The sequence below is a fragment of the Echeneis naucrates genome, chromosome 2 (genome assembly GCF_900963305.1).
Source record: "Echeneis naucrates chromosome 2, fEcheNa1.1, whole genome shotgun sequence".
Classification (NCBI taxonomy): Eukaryota; Metazoa; Chordata; class Actinopteri; order Carangiformes; family Echeneidae; genus Echeneis; species Echeneis naucrates.
The window spans coordinates 19,502,007-19,519,888 of NC_042512.1; the positions used below are offsets into that span (position 1 = coordinate 19,502,007).

Here is a 17,882-nt window from a genome sequence, read left to right on the forward strand (position 1 = left end):
TCATTCTGCCCATAGAAGCTTTACAATCCACAGAGGGCTAATTCAATATCATTAAAACAATCAATTTCTCCACAGGACAACGTTTATTTCACTGAAATAGCTTCATACTTGGACTCATTGCATTGTAATTAAAGCTGGGACTTAATCTCGTGGCTCCAGGCGGAGGAAAGAACTGAAAAAGTGAGACTGAAGAAAGAGGAAAGAGGATCAGACTGACGCTGACACATGATGAAGATGAACAGTGAACTTTCACAAACATCAGCGTCTACATGTGCACATCTTCAACCACATGCAAGTCAGAAACTGAAATATATCAGCTGCAGGGAGCTGCTTATTTATTGATGAAAGCTTCTCCAACCTACATCAAAGCCACAGTGACACACCGGCCGTGTGTGTGTGCAACAGCCTGAATGTGTTTGTGATGTACACGACAAATCAGGTCACCAGATCAAAGTGACAAGATCACAACACAAATCTCCTGTGTGTGTCAGACAATTACTTTCAAACAACTGCTGAGACGTGTGTCAGCTTTTTTTTTTTTTTATACACACCCCCAATAAGAGTAATGAAATCAGATGCAGCACCACACACGGGGAACGGAGACGTTTCATTCTTGGACTGACTTTACTCATCTTCATTCATGACAGCAGCATCAGATTAAAAGAGCTGGAATCAGAAACCAGAGCTCCTTAATAATGGAGCTGAAATCCACCCAGTGGAGCCAACCACATGGAACCACTGTCAATAAACATGGACGACATCACCGCCATCTTAAATCCACCTTCTGTTTTCTGGCCCGTTTTCCTCATTAAAAAAAGGAACGTCATGTTGTATTGAAGACTAAGACTATAAACTCATTAGCACCCATTTCTGCACCAATGAATTCTGGGTAAAAACGTCTGTTTCAGGCCGTTGGAAATAAGGAGGATATGGGAACAGTACAAAGGAAAATGAGAACCTCCTGGGACAGGACGCTGTTCAACGGTGACCCAGAGGAAGCCTGGCAGGTCTCAGACTAATCCACCAACCCAAAGGACATTTTATCTCATTTGCTAATGAGCAGGACCTTGTTAAAGATTTAATGAGCTTCTGCTGTACATTTCACACCAAGTTTAGATGAGAGCAAACAAAAGTGAGTGAAAACAAAGACTAGTGTGTTTCTGAGCTGTGTGCTGGATGTTTAACTGGTTAATAAATCTAGGAGCCTCACTCAGCACCCTGTCTTTGGTTTCTGGGGGGGTTCTGTTTGTCATCTGCAGCATGATGGATGATCGCTCAGAGCTGGAGGGACGTGGAGTGGATCCAGAGGTGACGGAGCGGCTGTCCTCAGGTCATCAGCACACAGGTGAGTTCATGCTCAGGATTTCAACTGGATGTGCAGATTTAATCACTGAGGGACTAATGAAGGAATATCTAATCTTTTCAGAGCTGGGTCATTGAGTTGATACGTTTTTCATGATTTGGTTTTTACTTTACGTTTAAAACAGAGTCGCCATCAGTGCCATTGATTTATGCCTCTTGAATTGTTTGTTGTTATCGTTTGTTGACTGGTAGCAAAGACAGGATGAGTGAGTCGTTCCTCTTTAGAAACAAATCCAGCTGTTCCTTTCACTCTTCAGCTCGATGACACGTCGTCTGAAAAGAAATAGTCTGATGTGAACCTCCTTTTAGTTGTAGGCCCTTTTCATAGTAAAAGTAACTTTACAGGGACTTTGTTCTTGTTTGTTCAGATGATTCCAGTCAGACTCACTGAACTTCATCAAGTGTGTGTTCATGAGATTTGAGCCGTTGCATAATCAATACCTCTAAATCGCCCTAATGAGATTATTCTGTCCTGCTCCATTTGTGGAAAGGCTCATTTGCTAAATGTCAAACAAGAGATTCAAAAATGTTCCCCACATGAAATGCTAACATCTGTCAGAGGCGTGCTGTGACATCACATAAATAATGTCAGAATTGAAGCAGGAAGTGATGTCGCTGTCAGGAGGACGATAAAGGAAAGGAAATCTAAAAATCTCACAGTGATGATGATGATGATGATGATGATGATGGTGAAAAGGGCCTGAAAGCTGCTTTCTGTCTAATGGCCAGCACTCTACTGCTTTGACTGTATTGAAGTCCGACCGGATGAAAAATCAGCAACTTTAAACAAACAAGCTGCACATTCTGTGTTTTGTTATCGCTAAGCTGCTGCAGATAAATATTATTGACAGTGGAAGAGTCTGCTGGAGAACACCACGGTGCGCACAGTGGACTGATCTGCATACATTGCTCTGATGACTGTGAGAAAGAGACGTGTCTTTATCATGGCAACATGCCCCCTCTCCACTTTATTGTCGGAGTGGACTGAGTCAGGTGTTGGACCTGAAGGTGTAACAGTAACGGAGCGGAGTGAAGGCATCTGGCCAGTGAAGTGAATGCATAATATTCTCTGACTCTGAACCAACTGGGTCAGCTCTTGATTCCTCATCTCTCTGTTCCATTTCACTGCAATCCAGTAAATGATATGTGGGGTTTCTCCTGCGGTCGCCATGGTTACGCTGCGACGTGGCTGCCTGCATAACGAGATTAAAGACGAGCGAGGCCCAACAGCCGGACGTCACTCCGGTCAGCGTGTTTATGTGATTTAGACCTGAATAATGTTTCACACAGGACATGAGCGCCCAACAGCAGCTGTTTTATTAGCTTCACAGTTTTGTGTTAACACAAGTTGCTCTGATATATCGTCATACATTGCATTTAAAAAGTAAAATGAGCTGTGCACTGGTCCAGGCCATGATCTATGCTCAAAAACAACGCGTCTACAATTTACATGAAACAGAAAATACAAACAGCCATCAACCATTTTACAGACAAAAAGAACATCAGGGTTTTCCCAGGAGCTGCCACAGGAAGCACAAGCAAGGCTCAGTGATTAAAGAGGAAGTCAGCACATTTAAAGACAAAATCGGATGATTTAAACAGCAAATCAGTTAATTAAAGACGAAATCAGCTGATTCAAAAAGCATATCATCTAATTACAACAGATTTTTGAAAAGGCTGAGATCCTCTTACTGAATGTGGTTCATTTTGAAGATATCCTTACGACCAAAGGAGTCTTGCAGAGTTAACTATAGGATGAAGACGACATTGAAAGTCAGAGGTCCCGTTGAACTGTGACCAGTCTGAGCACACATGAAGCCGTCAGGGTCTGCTCGGTTCACTGCTGCAGACTGATGGTCCACCAGACTCGTGTCCTGGTGGACCTACATGTTTTACCTCCACAGGGACGTGAGGATGCTCACTGAATATGTAAACCCTGCGAGTCTACCAGATTCTGCCTCAAAGTTTTCATCTTTCCCCTTCAAAGTCCTTTAAAGCGCGTCATCTCCTTCAAGGGTTTGTCTTTGTTTCTGTTTAGAAATTGAGGCTTTGAAATAACACATATGATGTAAGAACCCGAAATAAAGCAAAGATAAATGTGATGCTGAGGAAACAACTGGAAGAAGCAAAATCACTTCAGAGCTTTAACATCAATTTGCGCCAAACATGAGTAGAAAATGTAATCAAATCAACATTTAGTGTTGATTTACCCTTTAAAGAGTCCTGCTGTTAGCATCCTGTGAGCGTCCTGTTGGGAACCCTGTTCTGGTTTGGATGCAGTTTAAATATTTAGCATACAGAACACGTACAGATGGTCACCTACGTAAAGGAAACACTGCGAGGACGTTTTGTCAGTGTCTCCTTTAGTTTGTGTTTTTAAGTTTCCATCCTCCTATACAAAACGTCATCACCACATAAAAAATTGGTTTCTCTTCAACATGGTGGAAATATTTTTGTTTTGTCACTTGATATTAATATTCTGACAAAATAAGACCACAATTCACACAATGTCTTCAGATCACTATAAAGTTCATGCTCTATACACAGGGAGGGAAATATATCTCATAAAGAGGTGGAGATTTCTGCTGTGTCTCAAATCAGGAACTTAAATCCGCCACTTAAGTTGCATCGCCAAGATGGCGGCCAGATACATATGAGGAGTGGAAGTTGTTGAACTGAGACAAGGCAGGAATGATCCTGTCAGTAATTGTTGTGTTGTGTATTTACAGTGATGCAGTGACGGCTTTCTCCCTTATTTCACATTACAGTGGTTTATCATGCCAAATTAAATGGAATGTTGTGGAAACTATGACGGCTCCTCCAGATGTGACACAGCTGGAGGAGCTCATGATTGTTCTAATCTGGGAAATATATTCTGTGATTGGAATATAGTTACCAGATAATACTTCATCATCACCATCACAGTGCAAAATACACAGACAGATCTGGACTCTGGATTTGTATTTTATCTGTTGCATTGAAGTCTATGGGAAAATGTCCCTCCTCCTCCTCCTCAGTAAACATTTTCCTGATCAGTTTATGGTCTCAGTCTGAAATACAACATGATGTTAATTTTTTAAAATGATTTAGAGGAAAATTGATGAGGTGGTGGGGCTACTGTGTGATTGACAAACTGTACCACAGGCGTGTGGAACTACTTTCTTTACTTTGTCTCTAGATTACATAAAAACACACGGGGCCATATTTCTGAAGTCCATTTATGTGGAACAGCTACTTATTGGTGTTGACCTGTCAGCCAATCAGGTGTCAGCAGGTGTTTAGGTAAGGCAGTGGAAGACCTGGTCTGATGGATCTGAATTGAAATGATGACATTTGTTATCTTAAACTGAACCTCCTTAACTGGATCTGCTTCCACCTCAGTGTTCTAAGAACGTGCTCAGCGGGTGTTTGCCCCGATGTCAGGGTTCCTCTGCCCCTTCTCTCTTTCCTCTGGGAGCTCTAGTGCTTGACTCGGCCTTGACAGGATCCTGATCCACACTAAGCCGACACAGTCACATTATGAGCAGAAAGCAGCTGAATCCTGCTGAGTCACAGAAGATTTGTTCGCACTTTGGCTGACGAAGTTTTCCCTCTGGAACAGGATGAGATGAGTGTGGGGAGCCGGCCCTCAGAAACCTGAACCAAACCCTGTCGTGAACGAGTGAATGAATCAGAGTCTGTCTGACTTTATCTCCAACATGAGTCTCCTTCCACCGTGTCCTACTTTCCATTTCCGTCTGTCTACCTGTCCTCCATTTTCTTCTTTCCCTCCCTGCCTCAGCACACTGCTGCCCCTGAACAGCTGTTATTCACAGTCTTTGAATCTGGTGAAAGACGCATGAGCAGTGAGCAGAGTGTTCGTTTGGATGGATCCGATGGTCTCGAATGACCAAAATAGAAAAAGTGGTCTTCACAGTATTGAAGCTGTAGATTCCTAAATGAATACACCTCAATACAAATAAACTGACCAGACCCGGTCCAGAATAAAAGAAGACCTGAACAGACGGGCAGAGCGAATCCATCAGACCATCCAGATCCTGCCAGCTCTCAGTAAAGTGCACGTTGCAGATGCATTTAGGATTTGTCTGCATCACTTTGACTATTTTAACAGAAAACAGTGTGTTCCCCAGGAGCAAAAGCTCAACAGGGGAAACGCAGTCTCTTAATTATTCATGAGAATGTTTTTGGCTCAAAATTCAATAAATATCTCGACCAAAAGATGACGGTTCGTTTCGTGACCTTTACTTCTCATCAACGTTTTTATTAGCCTCTTTCGACCTCGACTGATCATTCTTCTGGTACAAATTGAGATGGTCCGTGGTCCTTGGTGTGGTCTTTGAAAGGGGACAGCTGGGGTCAGCCCTCTGGCTGTCTCTGATTGGTCAGTGGCTCAGTGTCAAACTGCTGCCAGCCTGTTCAGTCAATCCGGGTCTGCAGCTCGAAATCACCAGAACAACCAACTTCCTGGATCATGTTTTCATGTGCTAACTAACGCTTTGAATGACCTTTAACCTCTGTGTTTCCATGACACCTCTGATATGTACATCTTTTTCATTTCAGTCATCATTAACTCCTGTTTTATGTGTTGATTGTCCCTCACATTTCATATTGGTAGTTTAAAAACTGAATGAAAATAGCAAGCTGCAAAAAGAAACTCTAGTTAAACTGACCATGTTGCAGCTTCTTCTTTCTGTGGATGTTTTTTTCACCACATAATGAAGCTGTTGCTCTAATGAGTGTTGGAAGCAGTTGCAGAAGCCACATAATTGGTTTAATGTTATAGTGAAGTTGAGGGAGGACTAATGTAACCACAGCTCCATCATCCATCAGTTATCCATCTGGCTGTCTCCCATAAAGCCTGTTCCACCGCTGAAGTTCCCAATCTGTTTCTGCTCAGTGGGATTAGTTGGCACTTGTCTCTGAGTCTGTTTGTACCAATTGGATAACAACATCTCGCCTCTCTTTAACTCGCCCTTAACAATTATTTCCTCCCCCTTCCTCTTGCCTTGGTTTTCCCCCATCCATCCCACCCTCCATCCTCTCCTTCCACCTCATCTGGTGCCTATATTCTTATACTGGCACAACAGCAGGTTCTTGAACGTCTTCTTGAACGTGGCGTTGCAGAGTGCGTAACAAGCTGGGTTGATGGTGGAGTTGACGTAACAAAGCCAGTAGCCGATGGCCCACACAGTGTCGGGGACGCAGGACTGGCAGAAGGTTGAGATTAGCACCATGACGTTGTACGGCGTCCACGTGATGATGAAAGCTAGCAGGATGGCAAAGATGGTCTTGGTCACCTGTTGAAAAGAGAAGGGGTCAGCACATCCTGTTCAAAAGGAGGTGAATATTAAAGGCTACAAATCCTCCAGCTGAGGTGAGGAGGGACTCAGGTGGGATATTGGTGTGGGGTTAGCCCAGCCCAGCAGGGAAACCTGCTGAAATCAGCACAAACAGACCCAACCACCTCTCCCTCCAGTTTTTTTCAAAGCCAGCTACAGCAACTACATCTGCAGCTACAGACCTTCTTCTCTCTGGCAGCCATCTGTCTTTTCCTCTTCACTTGGCTTCTTGCGATGCTGGCAAACTTTCTAGCCACAGTTCTTGGACGACTGATGGGGATCGAATGCCTCTCAGCTCCCTCCACAGGCGGGACGATCTCAATGGCTGTGATGCATTCATCTCCGGCCTGCTTCGTCACAATCTTGATCTTAGACCACCTCGAGGATGCGTTGATCTTGGACATGGCAGGATTGTCTGTGGTCGTGGCAACTGGGCTGGGATTTTTTGCTTCCTGAAAGAAAACCAAGACAGGTTCATGAGAAAAAGTTCTGTAAAAGCTGAACATGAGCTTCTGATTTGCAGACAGCTGCAGAAATCCAACCTCAGAAACCACTTTGTTATTGGTGTTGTCCTTTGGTTCTGTCGGGGGAATGAAAGCTGTGGACGAATCGTTGGAGCTCTCTTTCTCCTCCTAGATACATACAGACAGATATGAGTGGCTGAAGTTGTCATGCTGATCTGAGCTGGTGTGAGCTGATGCTGAATGAGGTCGCACCTGTGTGAGCGCAGGACTGGGCTGCGCCAGAGTCTGAGGCTGAGCTGGTTTTGGTTCCTCCACCCTGCCGTTCTTCACAGCCTCCAGTGCAGTCGTGGTGGAGTCGAGGCTGAGTTTGGGAGTGGACCGGGGACTCGCCTGAGGGCTGGTCTCATTGTTGTTGTTTTGCTTTATCAGGTGACTCTTCATCAAGCTGGGAGTTCTGAAAAAAAAAACAGTAACAACAGAATGGTTCAGATCTGTTCGATTAAACTATCCCGTGATCATACACTCTTACTTTATTCCCTTCTTCTCTTTCTTCTCTGGTTTGTGTTTGGAGACTCTGCTCCTGGAGGCCAGGGAGATGTGGATGTACAGGACTGTCATGATAATAACAGGAAGGTAGAAAGCCGCTATCGCCGTCCCAAATGTCACCGCGGGGTTAGACAGGAACTGAAGACAGAGAGAAAGACAGTCAGCCAATCAGGAGCCAGCAGCAGATCCAGGTGAGGAGGTTCACCCACCTGTTGATCAGAGGCCACACCCCCAAATTAGTTAATCCTTAGTAAAATGGAAACAGCTGAGCCACAGAAAACCTTTGAGTGACAGAGTTTAGGAGAGCAGAAGCAAATAATCAGCAAACATGTTCATGTCCTGCTGTCATTAAAGTTAGTGACAGTACCTGAATGTAACACTCTCCAGGTGGAACTGTTCGCTGTCCGACGATAAACTGCCAGAACAAGATGGCAGGAGCCCACAGGATGAAGGACAGGATCCACGCCGCCGCGATCATTAACCCTGCCATCTTGGTCGTCCTCCTCGTCGGGTAAGTCAGGGGTTTGGTCACGCAGAAGTAGCGATCAAAGCTGATGATCAACAAGTTCATCACTGAAGCGTTTGAGACGACGTAATCTAACGCTAACCACAAGTCGCAGACCACGGGCCCCAGGGGCCAGTAGCCAACGATGATGTAGACTGTGTACAGATTCATGCTGAAGGCGCCGATGATCAGGTCAGCACAGGCCAGCGAAAATAAGAAATAGTTGTTGACAGTTTGTAGGTGGCGGTTTACTTTGATGGACAGCATGACCAAAATATTTCCTGTGACAGTCACAAAACTCAGAGATCCTGTAACCAAGGCGATAAAAAACATCTCCAGAGCCTTATATGGACTTCCTGTTCCCATTTCTTCGTCCACAGCAGAACAGGAAGCTGAATCGTTGGTGGAGGTGTTGCATGTGGCGTTGGAGAACATGTCAGCTGATTGGTTGACCAATGAGCCTGAAGGGAGAGTGATAAGGAAATAAGAGATAAGCAGATAAATAACCGCCCAGTGTTTACAGTCTGGTTGTTGGTGTTCACCTGTTCTCTCTGGTGGTGTTTGGATGAGAATATGATAAATAGTTCATTATAAACTGAAACAGAAAATAAATGCTCCTTTTTCTAATTGATAAATACAGAATGGTAATGAAATGTATTCCTGGCTCCTCTAGCTCTGCCCTCCTTTAAAATACGCTGTATTGTTCTTTTAACAAGGCGCTGAGTCAACACAGTTATTCTGTTGATATCCAAACTCATTTAACAGAGACGCTGGCTGACTCTGATAACATTCAGTCAGTCAACAGACATTTTAGTGCAATTCGGAAGAAATGCTGCAGAAAGCAGGTGATGGAGAGGAAGGAGGAGAGCTCCAAACACTGAGGCACAACCATTAAGACACTGATGATGATGATGGTGGGCTCTGTCCTGTAATCTAGAATCCTAAACCTAGAATCTGAAACACATCATGTATTTCAGACTGAGACCATAAACTCATCAGGAAAATGTTTACTGAGGAGGAGGAGGGACATTTTCTCATAGACTTCAACACAGTCAGCACTGAAGCCAAGTGCTTTTTGGCTTTAACAGTTTCTGAGGTTGTTCGGGAGGTGATGATTGATCTTCATGTCTTATTGTTGGACACTTGTGATGTTTTCACCCTGCAGACTCCATCACGCTCCTCGCTGTCTCCGTTGCTATGGTTGCTCCATCTGACTCCATGTCCTGCTGTCCATATGCGAACTGTTAACACACTGCTGCATTTTAATGTGTCCCCTGAGCAACATGCAGCAACATACTGAATGTTCCTACCCATGTAGAGATTTAACGAATGTTCATTTTAATCCAAAAGTCCTTTAATGATGGACTCGGATTCTGTTTGGTCTAGGATGAGAGACGTCTGTGTGATCGTGGCGTTAACGTGAACTAGAGCCTGATAATTCAGTCTGTGTGTCTGAATCTCCTCGTTATCTTGTTTCATGATGGTGCTGACTTTGTAAGTCCAATGTTTAATGCTGCTTTAAAAGGCTTTTTGTTGAAGATGATAGAGGCTGAATATAAAATGGAGGAAAGAGATTTTTAGGGAAACAGAGATGGACTACAAAGTCCAGTTCATCTCTCTTCAGGAAGGTAGAAAAGGTGCAGATGCTGCCAAACATCTGAGGAGCTGCATGTTTAACGCACCAACATACAGCCAAAACTCACGGGGTGTCATTTCTGATAAGCTGGAGTGATACATTACAATATGAGGATTTACCTTCCTGATTCTGTTTGCTGTCATTTCCTTTGTACATGCATGCCATACCAAATGCACACATATTTAAATGAGTGCAAATTGTGTGGATGCAGAGTATTCAAACGCCTTTACCTTTTACACACTGCATTGTGCTCCAGATTTCATTTTAAATGTTCCCTTTCAGGAATCAGTCATATGGGCTGATTCTCTCTGGAGAGGCTAAGAATTTACAACAAAATAAAATTGATGACTTTCAACTAAATTAGAGAGGCTTTAATTACAAAATATCTGTCAAGAGCTGGATGTAAAGTACGTGCATCATCATCATCATCATCAGCGCAGCAGATTCTGTTTTATCCATTTAAAACGAAATCTACATAATTATAAAACATGCATGACAGCGCTTCAACCACATCAGAAAGTGAGTGCTTAAACATGTATGTAATGTATCTGAATCATGTATGTGTATCCAGAACTACACAATTATAGACCTGCTGTAACACAACCCATCTGACAAACACAGCATCATATGAACGCACTCTATATGACCCTCTCAGGTGGTGTCTGTCCAGGCCGAGCTGGGGTGAAGCCAGCTTTGTTATCTGGTGCATGAACATTCACATTGTCTGTTTTGTCATGACAGAGAAGCAGAAACAGATGGTGTTGGCATTTTTTATATGATGTTTAAATGTAAGCGTGAAGAATACAGAACAGTTTTCACAACCAAAACGACTCCACGTGTTGCTAAAAGTTTCTTAAAATCGTCACTTTCATCTGAACGTAGAATAAGATGAAGAAGACGTAAGCGTGTCTTTGTTTCGTGGTGACATGGAACACTTTCATTGACCTTTTTCATGTTCTTGAACACCGCAGAGTGAAAAAGAGGAAATATTGAAATTCTGTCTCCGGGACACTAAAGAACTGGTTCAGATCTTCTATGAAATATACAACAGTGGCAGATGAGAGGCACATTACCATTGATTTCATCAGCAGCATCTCTCACACACAGATATACACGAACAACAAGCTGAGCACAGCACACACTGCTGCAACATTGATATCCGACATCTACAGTCAACGCATGAGAGGCAACATTCATCTGAAATCCACATCACATTCAGTCATACAGCTCACATGGAAAACCGAACACCAGAATCTCACCTGTTCTCAGCACCAATGTAAAAATAGAAAGCATCAATACTCTGACGCATTCAAACACAGCAGGAAAAACAACCGTTTGACTTCTGGCATGTAGGTTCCCATTTTGGTCTGTAGTGGTTTATTGTGGTCTGCGGTCTATATATGCTCTTGTCTCTTTGTTGTGGGATGATCCGTAATAAATGATGATGATGACGGTGAAACTGATATTCTGCCACGAAACATCCTGTAAACATGTTTTAGCAAACTAAAGGCTGAAAGTCAAACTGTCCGCAGGGAGCGACACTTGTTCAGCAGTTTGCCGCAAACAAGCTCCTGTGGGGCCAAAACTGTTTTGAAATCAACATTGAGGCCCAGAATCATCCTCATTATTGGCCCAGTGGGTGTTTGTCTGAGCTGAAACTCTCACAACAACCAAAACCAGCCGAAGGAGCGGAGTCCAAACCAAGGAAACAAGGATACAGCGCGAGGAGAGGGCTTTCCTGGGGATCAGCTGTGCGTGAGAGCTGTGTGCGTCCATGCTGTGTTAACTTGTGTTGCATGTGGGTTCCATTTCTGCGACATCCTGGCAGCACGTCATGTTTGTGGAGTTACGAGATCAGAGAGGGAAGGACGACCCAAGTGTTGTGTCCAGTGTAAGAACACGGGAATCCCAGTGATCGCTGGGGCAGATGGGAGGAGGACTGAGACGACCAGACGCAGAGAGCTTTGTCGTATATATCACAATATCAACAATGGAGATAGTTACAATGGTGAAATAAAAGCTCCTGACTTCTGGTGACTCCCCCGATCCAAAGGGGCAGGAATGGACTCGCTGTGCAAGGGGTCAAAAAGTCGTTTCACGTTTCCATGACGATGCCAATACGATTGGCTTCGATTTTGGGTCCGTTTACTTCCTTGATGATGTGAGAAAATAACTTCTTCGTCTTTCGTTCGCTGTCTTATGGTGGTTATCCTGCTTCTGGTTGTCCCTGGTAACCATGGCAACCTTATGTCTCACATAGCACAATGAACTGCAGGTAATTTCCTCAGGCAATATCTGCTGTTGTGTATAGCATTGTGTATAGGATTGTGTATAGGATTGTGTATAGCATTGTGTATAGGATTGTGTATAGGATTGTGTATAGCATTGTGTATAGCATTGTGTATAGGATTGTGTATAGCATTGTGTATAGCATTGTGTATAGCATTGTGTATAGGATTGTGTATAGCATTGTGTATAGCATTGTGTATAGCATTGTGTATAGCATTGTGTATAGCATTGTGTATAGCATTGTGTATAGGATCGCCCCTTATCAAGTCTCAATCCAGAAGGGATGTTCTTTACTGTGGATTGACTTCAGAAAATTGAACGCTAACCCTCTCCAACAGCCTCGGAACTTAGCTGAATTTCGCTCAGCAGCTAAGTTCTGACTTCTGAGTTTCTTGTTTTGTTGTTGTTGTTATTGCTTCGTCGGGTCTCCTGGGGAAGCTCTGCTCTTCAGAACTTCTCCAGAACTCCATAAATTTCACTTTTACAGGTGTGGTCAGGTTCAGGTTCAGAGCATAAGAGGCCGGTGTTTGGTTTTTAACTTCACCTTTCATTCACCAGTTTGAGGATTTATATAAAACAAAGATAATTATGGTTTTGATAAGTACAGTTTATCTGCTTGTTGTGGTTACTTCGGTGGACATGGTTTTATCTGATTCACTGTAAAACACAATTAGGTGATCACATCACAGAACACAAACAAATAAACCAAGAAAAGAACATTTTCATACATGTCTTGACTGGCTGTGGAAAATCAGAAATGTGTGACTACAGACTGTGTATGAGGTTTTTTTTTTTTCCTTCTACAGAACAGTGATAGGCAACAACCACATAGATTACGCTGCTTGGTTCGGGTGGTTCGTCATTCAGGTGGCGGTGGTGTGTAAATTCTATCTCTGCCAAATTATCTCGTAGAAAAATGGTTCGAACAGATGGGAAGTCCTCTTCAGTTCGGCGTGTTTGCAGACTCTTATTTGATCGGAATATCCAATTTCTGATATCAATCCTTGTGTCCTTGTTGGCCTGGATGCATTCAGGAGCTGTAATTTACATCCGTTGTCCGATAACGTTATCAGGCCGACCTGAGTGGAGGTCAGAGGAGGGCACGTCTCTGCGGGGTCAGGCAGGTTTATGATTTGTGGCACAGACTACAATGTATTGCTTTGGGAAAGCTGGGTCTGTGGATGCCAGGTCCAGATAAAGGTCCAGGATGGCACTGAGCAGAGATCTGAAACCTGAGGGGTGTGGGAGATGGGGATCTCTACCCCCCCCCCCTTTCTGGACCTTACAACAGTGGAGAAGTGTGAACTGAAAGTGTTGACCTGGACTCACTGGGCCCAGGAGGGTCCGCCACAGGTTCTTGATGACATCAGTGATTATTTTAATGATGTCACTGATTCTCACTGGGGATTTGGCAGTAAATTCAAGTTGTTTGTTCACAGTACATGATCAGAGCCACAGGATCAGACAGGAAATACACACATTAATACTGTTGTTTATTATGCTGTCTCCTGCTGGATTTAAAAATCTGTTGGGGACAGAATCTTATTTCTAAACTGTAATCTGGAAGCCAAGGATCATGAAGTGTAATAAATAAGACATAACAGCAGCAGACACAGTGATGTGCTGACAAACAAACATATCTGTCATCAGTCTACAGATGAACTGTGTCAGCAGACCTCAGAGAAGTCCAACATCTGCAGAATCCTGCTCTCCAGGTTTCCTTCATGATGGAAATGTTTCTGTCTGGACTATGAGATTTACTTTGTCATGACTTTGGTGCAGTTGACTGTTCTTACATCCATAATCCCTGAAAGTGCAGCAGTACCAAGTGAAGACGCTGCAGATGGAGAAACTGAGGGAACCTCCAGAGGGATTCTGCTGTCAGGGCAGCATTACACACATATTCTGGGTTTAGCTCACTGATGTTGAGTTAATCCAGGAAGAAGACAGAACAAATCTGAAACGAGGCGGCAGGAAGACCTGCTCGCTTGTCTCCAGCAGCAATAACATGGTCAGAAATAATGTCACAGATGGATCATGTAGTTCTGAAGTCACTGATTTTATCTGCTCCACCATCTGCACCTGACACTGATGGCTTCATTAAAGGCTTTTAATCTGAAGAGACTGGACAGTAAACATCCTGTCTTTATCTTGTCTGTACCAGGGACGGAGGAGCAGATGGACCGAGACTCAACACGACTTCAAAAGCAAGACCACCAAATACAGGTAAGTGAAAATCTGATGGTCGCCTACTCTGTGAACAGCTGCATCACTTCCTGTTTTATGCTGGTTATGAAATGATGTCACAGGTTAGTATTTTGCTCCATCTTCACAGATGTGTGTTTGATTGTTTGGTCAGGGTGTTGCCCTCAGAGTTGGAGATGATCTGGTCTTTCAGTTGTTTCTGACGCCACAAAGAAACAACAAAAGCCCTAATGTGATTAAATTTCAGGTCACAGGAAGTCTGCTGGATCTGATCTGGATCTGAGAGTCCCTCCCTCCGTCTGCAGACTCTCCTCCCTCTCTCTTCATCTCTTCATCTCTCTTTTTCCTCTGGTCAAGCCACTGGTTTGTTCTTGTTCCACTTTGAAGTTAAAAGTGTGTGTGTGTTTGTGTGTCTGAGAGAGAGAGAGACAGAGTTTGTTTTACACCCCCCAAGCACATCATAGCATTGCCAATCCATATTTCACAGTACAGAGCCAGCAGCACTGTGCAGAGTGCATGTCTGTCAGTGTGTGTGTGTCTCCTCGCAACATCAGCCATTCTGTTTGACACACTCACTCTGTAATGGAGCTTCTCCACTTTTTTTGATGACTGTTTCTGCAGCTCCATGTCTCTTAGACCTTTATTTCCATAGGGGGCGTCACACAGGATTTTCCCTCCACCATCTGTGATTGTTGTTTCCGCTGTTACAGCCACCCCGCCCCCTGCTTTCTGGTCTTTCCCTCTAAATGGAGCCTCATTTAAAAGGTGAACATCATGTTGTTTGACTGAGACCGTAAACTCATCAGGAAAATGTTTACTGAGGAGGAGGGACTTTTTCCCATAGACTTCAATACAATACAGTGAAGTTCATAAAGCCCTCACGGAGCCAGAGTCCTCTAACAACATGAATACACAGCAGCAGTTGAATTATTACTGAATATATGAGACTGAATTAATCGGACGAATTATTAATCATCCTCATGAAACTAAGACATGCAGAAATGAAGATCTAGTCAGTATTTGTGATGAATATTGTTGGAAGCTCGTTATGTGTGTGTTGTCAGATCCAGGAATGAGCACAGTTTTCAAATGAACGGATCTCAACTGAGTGAAGTCAGCTCTAATCCTCCCAGACTAACTGTCCTTTCCATCTTTCAACAGTTGGACTGAATCCTTGTCGGTCTGTCGTCGAACCGCTGCCTCTTAATTCCTCTTTCTGACCCCCCCAACTCTCGAACTTCATATCCTGTCGCTGAAAACAGCATCTGGGCTTGGCAGCCTCATCCAGGAGAAACTGGAGAGAAACTGGGCCACGACAGGGTGGAGACAAGACGGTGAAGATGATGATAAAGAGACGAATGATGAATGAATGATGCCACAGACGAGTTATCACCGAGATAATTTCGTTCATTTCGTTTATGAAAATAATGGAAGATGATGAAAATACTGTCTTCTTCATCATCATCATCATCATCTTGTTTTCTCTGAACAACAAAAGATTAAAGACAGGAAGATAAAGATTAAAAGACTCATGGACAAGAAAATGATTGAATTTATAAATTGATCTGGTCTCAGGCTGGTCCTGGTCTGTGAACTCACCCGGTCCTAATGTGTCAGGACCTGAGTCCACCAGGACCAGGACCAAACCTGAACTCTGAACCTTGAGTGTCTGTGGGGATTGACAGACCTTTAGATAATCCAAATATTAACATTAAATAATGAATGAATGTTTTGGTTCAGGAGGAAAGATTTGTTTCATTTTTATGAATATAGAAAAACACTCGTCTGCCTAGAAAGCTTTTCTTTTTTGTTTTGTTTTGACAAACACACACACACACACACATACACGCCCACCACTGTCAACACACTGAAATACACAAAGACACACATCCCCTCCTACATGCTATATTCATGTATTCATGTAATCATGTAGCCACATCCAAAAAGACACCACACACACACAGACACACACGCTCACACACCACAGGCATCTGTACTCCACAGGAGCAGGGACAGATGTAAATAAGGAGAAATTAGAAAAGCAGGAGAGAGGAGACAAAGCGGGGGAAGGAGGGAGGAGAGCTGGATGATGGGGGAGGAGACGGGGGAGGAATCAGGGCGGGGGGTTACATCAACCCCCTGATGTTTTACCCAACACTCAGAGCTGTCAGTCAATCTGTGCTTCATTCACCAAACGTTTGAGTCCGTGAACAGGAAGGAGCGACACCTGTCAGTCAGCGCTCAGGTGTGACCACACAGCCAACAACACAAGCAGGTAACACAATCAGGTGATCTCAGTTCATATGACCCTCAGGAGGCTACACTTCACCTCCCTCCTGTCTCACTGTCCATTTATGTGCCCCCCCCCCCCTCCCCCTCACTATTTTCATGCACACACAGCAGCCTGTGAATCAAATACCCTTAGGTAGGTGAGAAATCTGCAGTGTTTCTGAATTAACATATAAAAATCTCTACATAATATGATGCCCATTATTTATGATATTTTATAATGTGCCGATTATGATCATTATGTTTAATGTATGTGCAGTAAATGTTGTACATGTAATGAATAATGCATGTGATTATATAATATGTTGTACGTTAAACAGCCTCTTTTTGAGCCCTGACATGCTTATTTTCCGGCGAAGACACAACGAAGAGAGAATGAGGGGATGAGGAAAGTAAAAGACGGGTAATGAGGGGAGGAAGGAGTGGAGGAGCAGCTTCTGATGTCTTTTTATTCTGCTCCTCCTCTTCTCTCCTCAAACATCTGCTCTTCCCTCTGATTAAAAAACTGATGTGGAAACACCTGTTTATTCTCAGTCCAGCATTAACGGTGCTTACTTCTGTTTGTTGCTGACATGTCAGTTTGTTTATTGTGATGCTTCAGTGTCAAACTCCCTGACCCCCCCTTCGTGTCTAATTATCATGAAAGGATGTACTCACCGCTGAAGTTCCAGGGGGGCTGGCTCCCGTCCTTACTCATGTTGCATGTCGGATCTCCGCAGCCTCGGTCCTGGTTGTTCCACTTTCTGATCCTCCTCCAACTTTTCCTGCGGCTGCTGGACCAGAATTCCTCCGTGGTCCCCCCCACCCCCCTCCTCCTGAACCCGGATCACAGGTGATGCTCCGCTCCGGTTCTCCTCATCAGTGTCACTTTGTGTCGGACTGAAGGTGAAACCAGATCATTGATCCGATTATCAGATATCGATTCCTCTCTGATGTAAATCTGTCTGCTCGGCTCCCGCCGCGTAGTTTCTCTGCGTTCATTCCGACATGCCCACAAACACACGTTAACACACACACACACACACACACACACACACACACACAACACGGAGAGAGAGGGAAAGGGGGCGGTGATGTCATTTTTCTCACCCAATCAGCGGTGATTGAATCTGTTTTGGGTAGATCGTGTTAATTTCCCACAGAAGAGGAAAACGACCAAATTTTTAAATAAAACAAACAAAACAGCTCAAATACATGACGTTGAATGAATTATCATTATTATTTTGTCCATTTAGGTTCAGTGACAT

The 17,882-nt window shown here is 43.8% G+C and overlaps 1 protein-coding gene across 1 annotated transcript; it reads right to left on the reverse strand.

The window, feature by feature from the left end:
• Positions 1 to 6,413: 6,413 nt before the first annotated feature.
• On the reverse strand, positions 6,414 to 17,302 carry chrm4a (cholinergic receptor, muscarinic 4a). Its single transcript, XM_029515937.1, has 7 exons — positions 17,293 to 17,302; positions 8,079 to 8,677; positions 7,695 to 7,849; positions 7,418 to 7,619; positions 7,244 to 7,333; positions 6,884 to 7,153; positions 6,414 to 6,659 (listed from the first exon to the last, which is right to left on the reverse strand). The coding sequence occupies exons 2-7, from the start codon at positions 8,649 to 8,651 to the stop codon at positions 6,414 to 6,416; spliced, it is 1,536 nt and encodes a 511-aa protein (XP_029371797.1). The 5' UTR covers positions 8,652 to 8,677; positions 17,293 to 17,302.
• Positions 17,303 to 17,882: the final 580 nt, after the last annotated feature.

Excerpts from the sequence above, each read along its gene's own strand:
- chrm4a (XM_029515937.1), bottom strand. The coding sequence starts at position 8,651 with ATGTTCTCCAACGCCACATGCAACACCTCCACCAACGATTCAGCTTCC. Across the intron at positions 7,334-7,417 it reads CCAGTCCTGCGCTCACACAG|GAGGAGAAAGAGAGCTCCAA; the intron begins GTGCGACCTCAT and ends GTATGTATCTAG. Across the intron at positions 7,154-7,243 it reads ATAACAAAGTGGTTTCTGAG|GAAGCAAAAAATCCCAGCCC; the intron begins GTTGGATTTCTG and ends GTTTTCTTTCAG.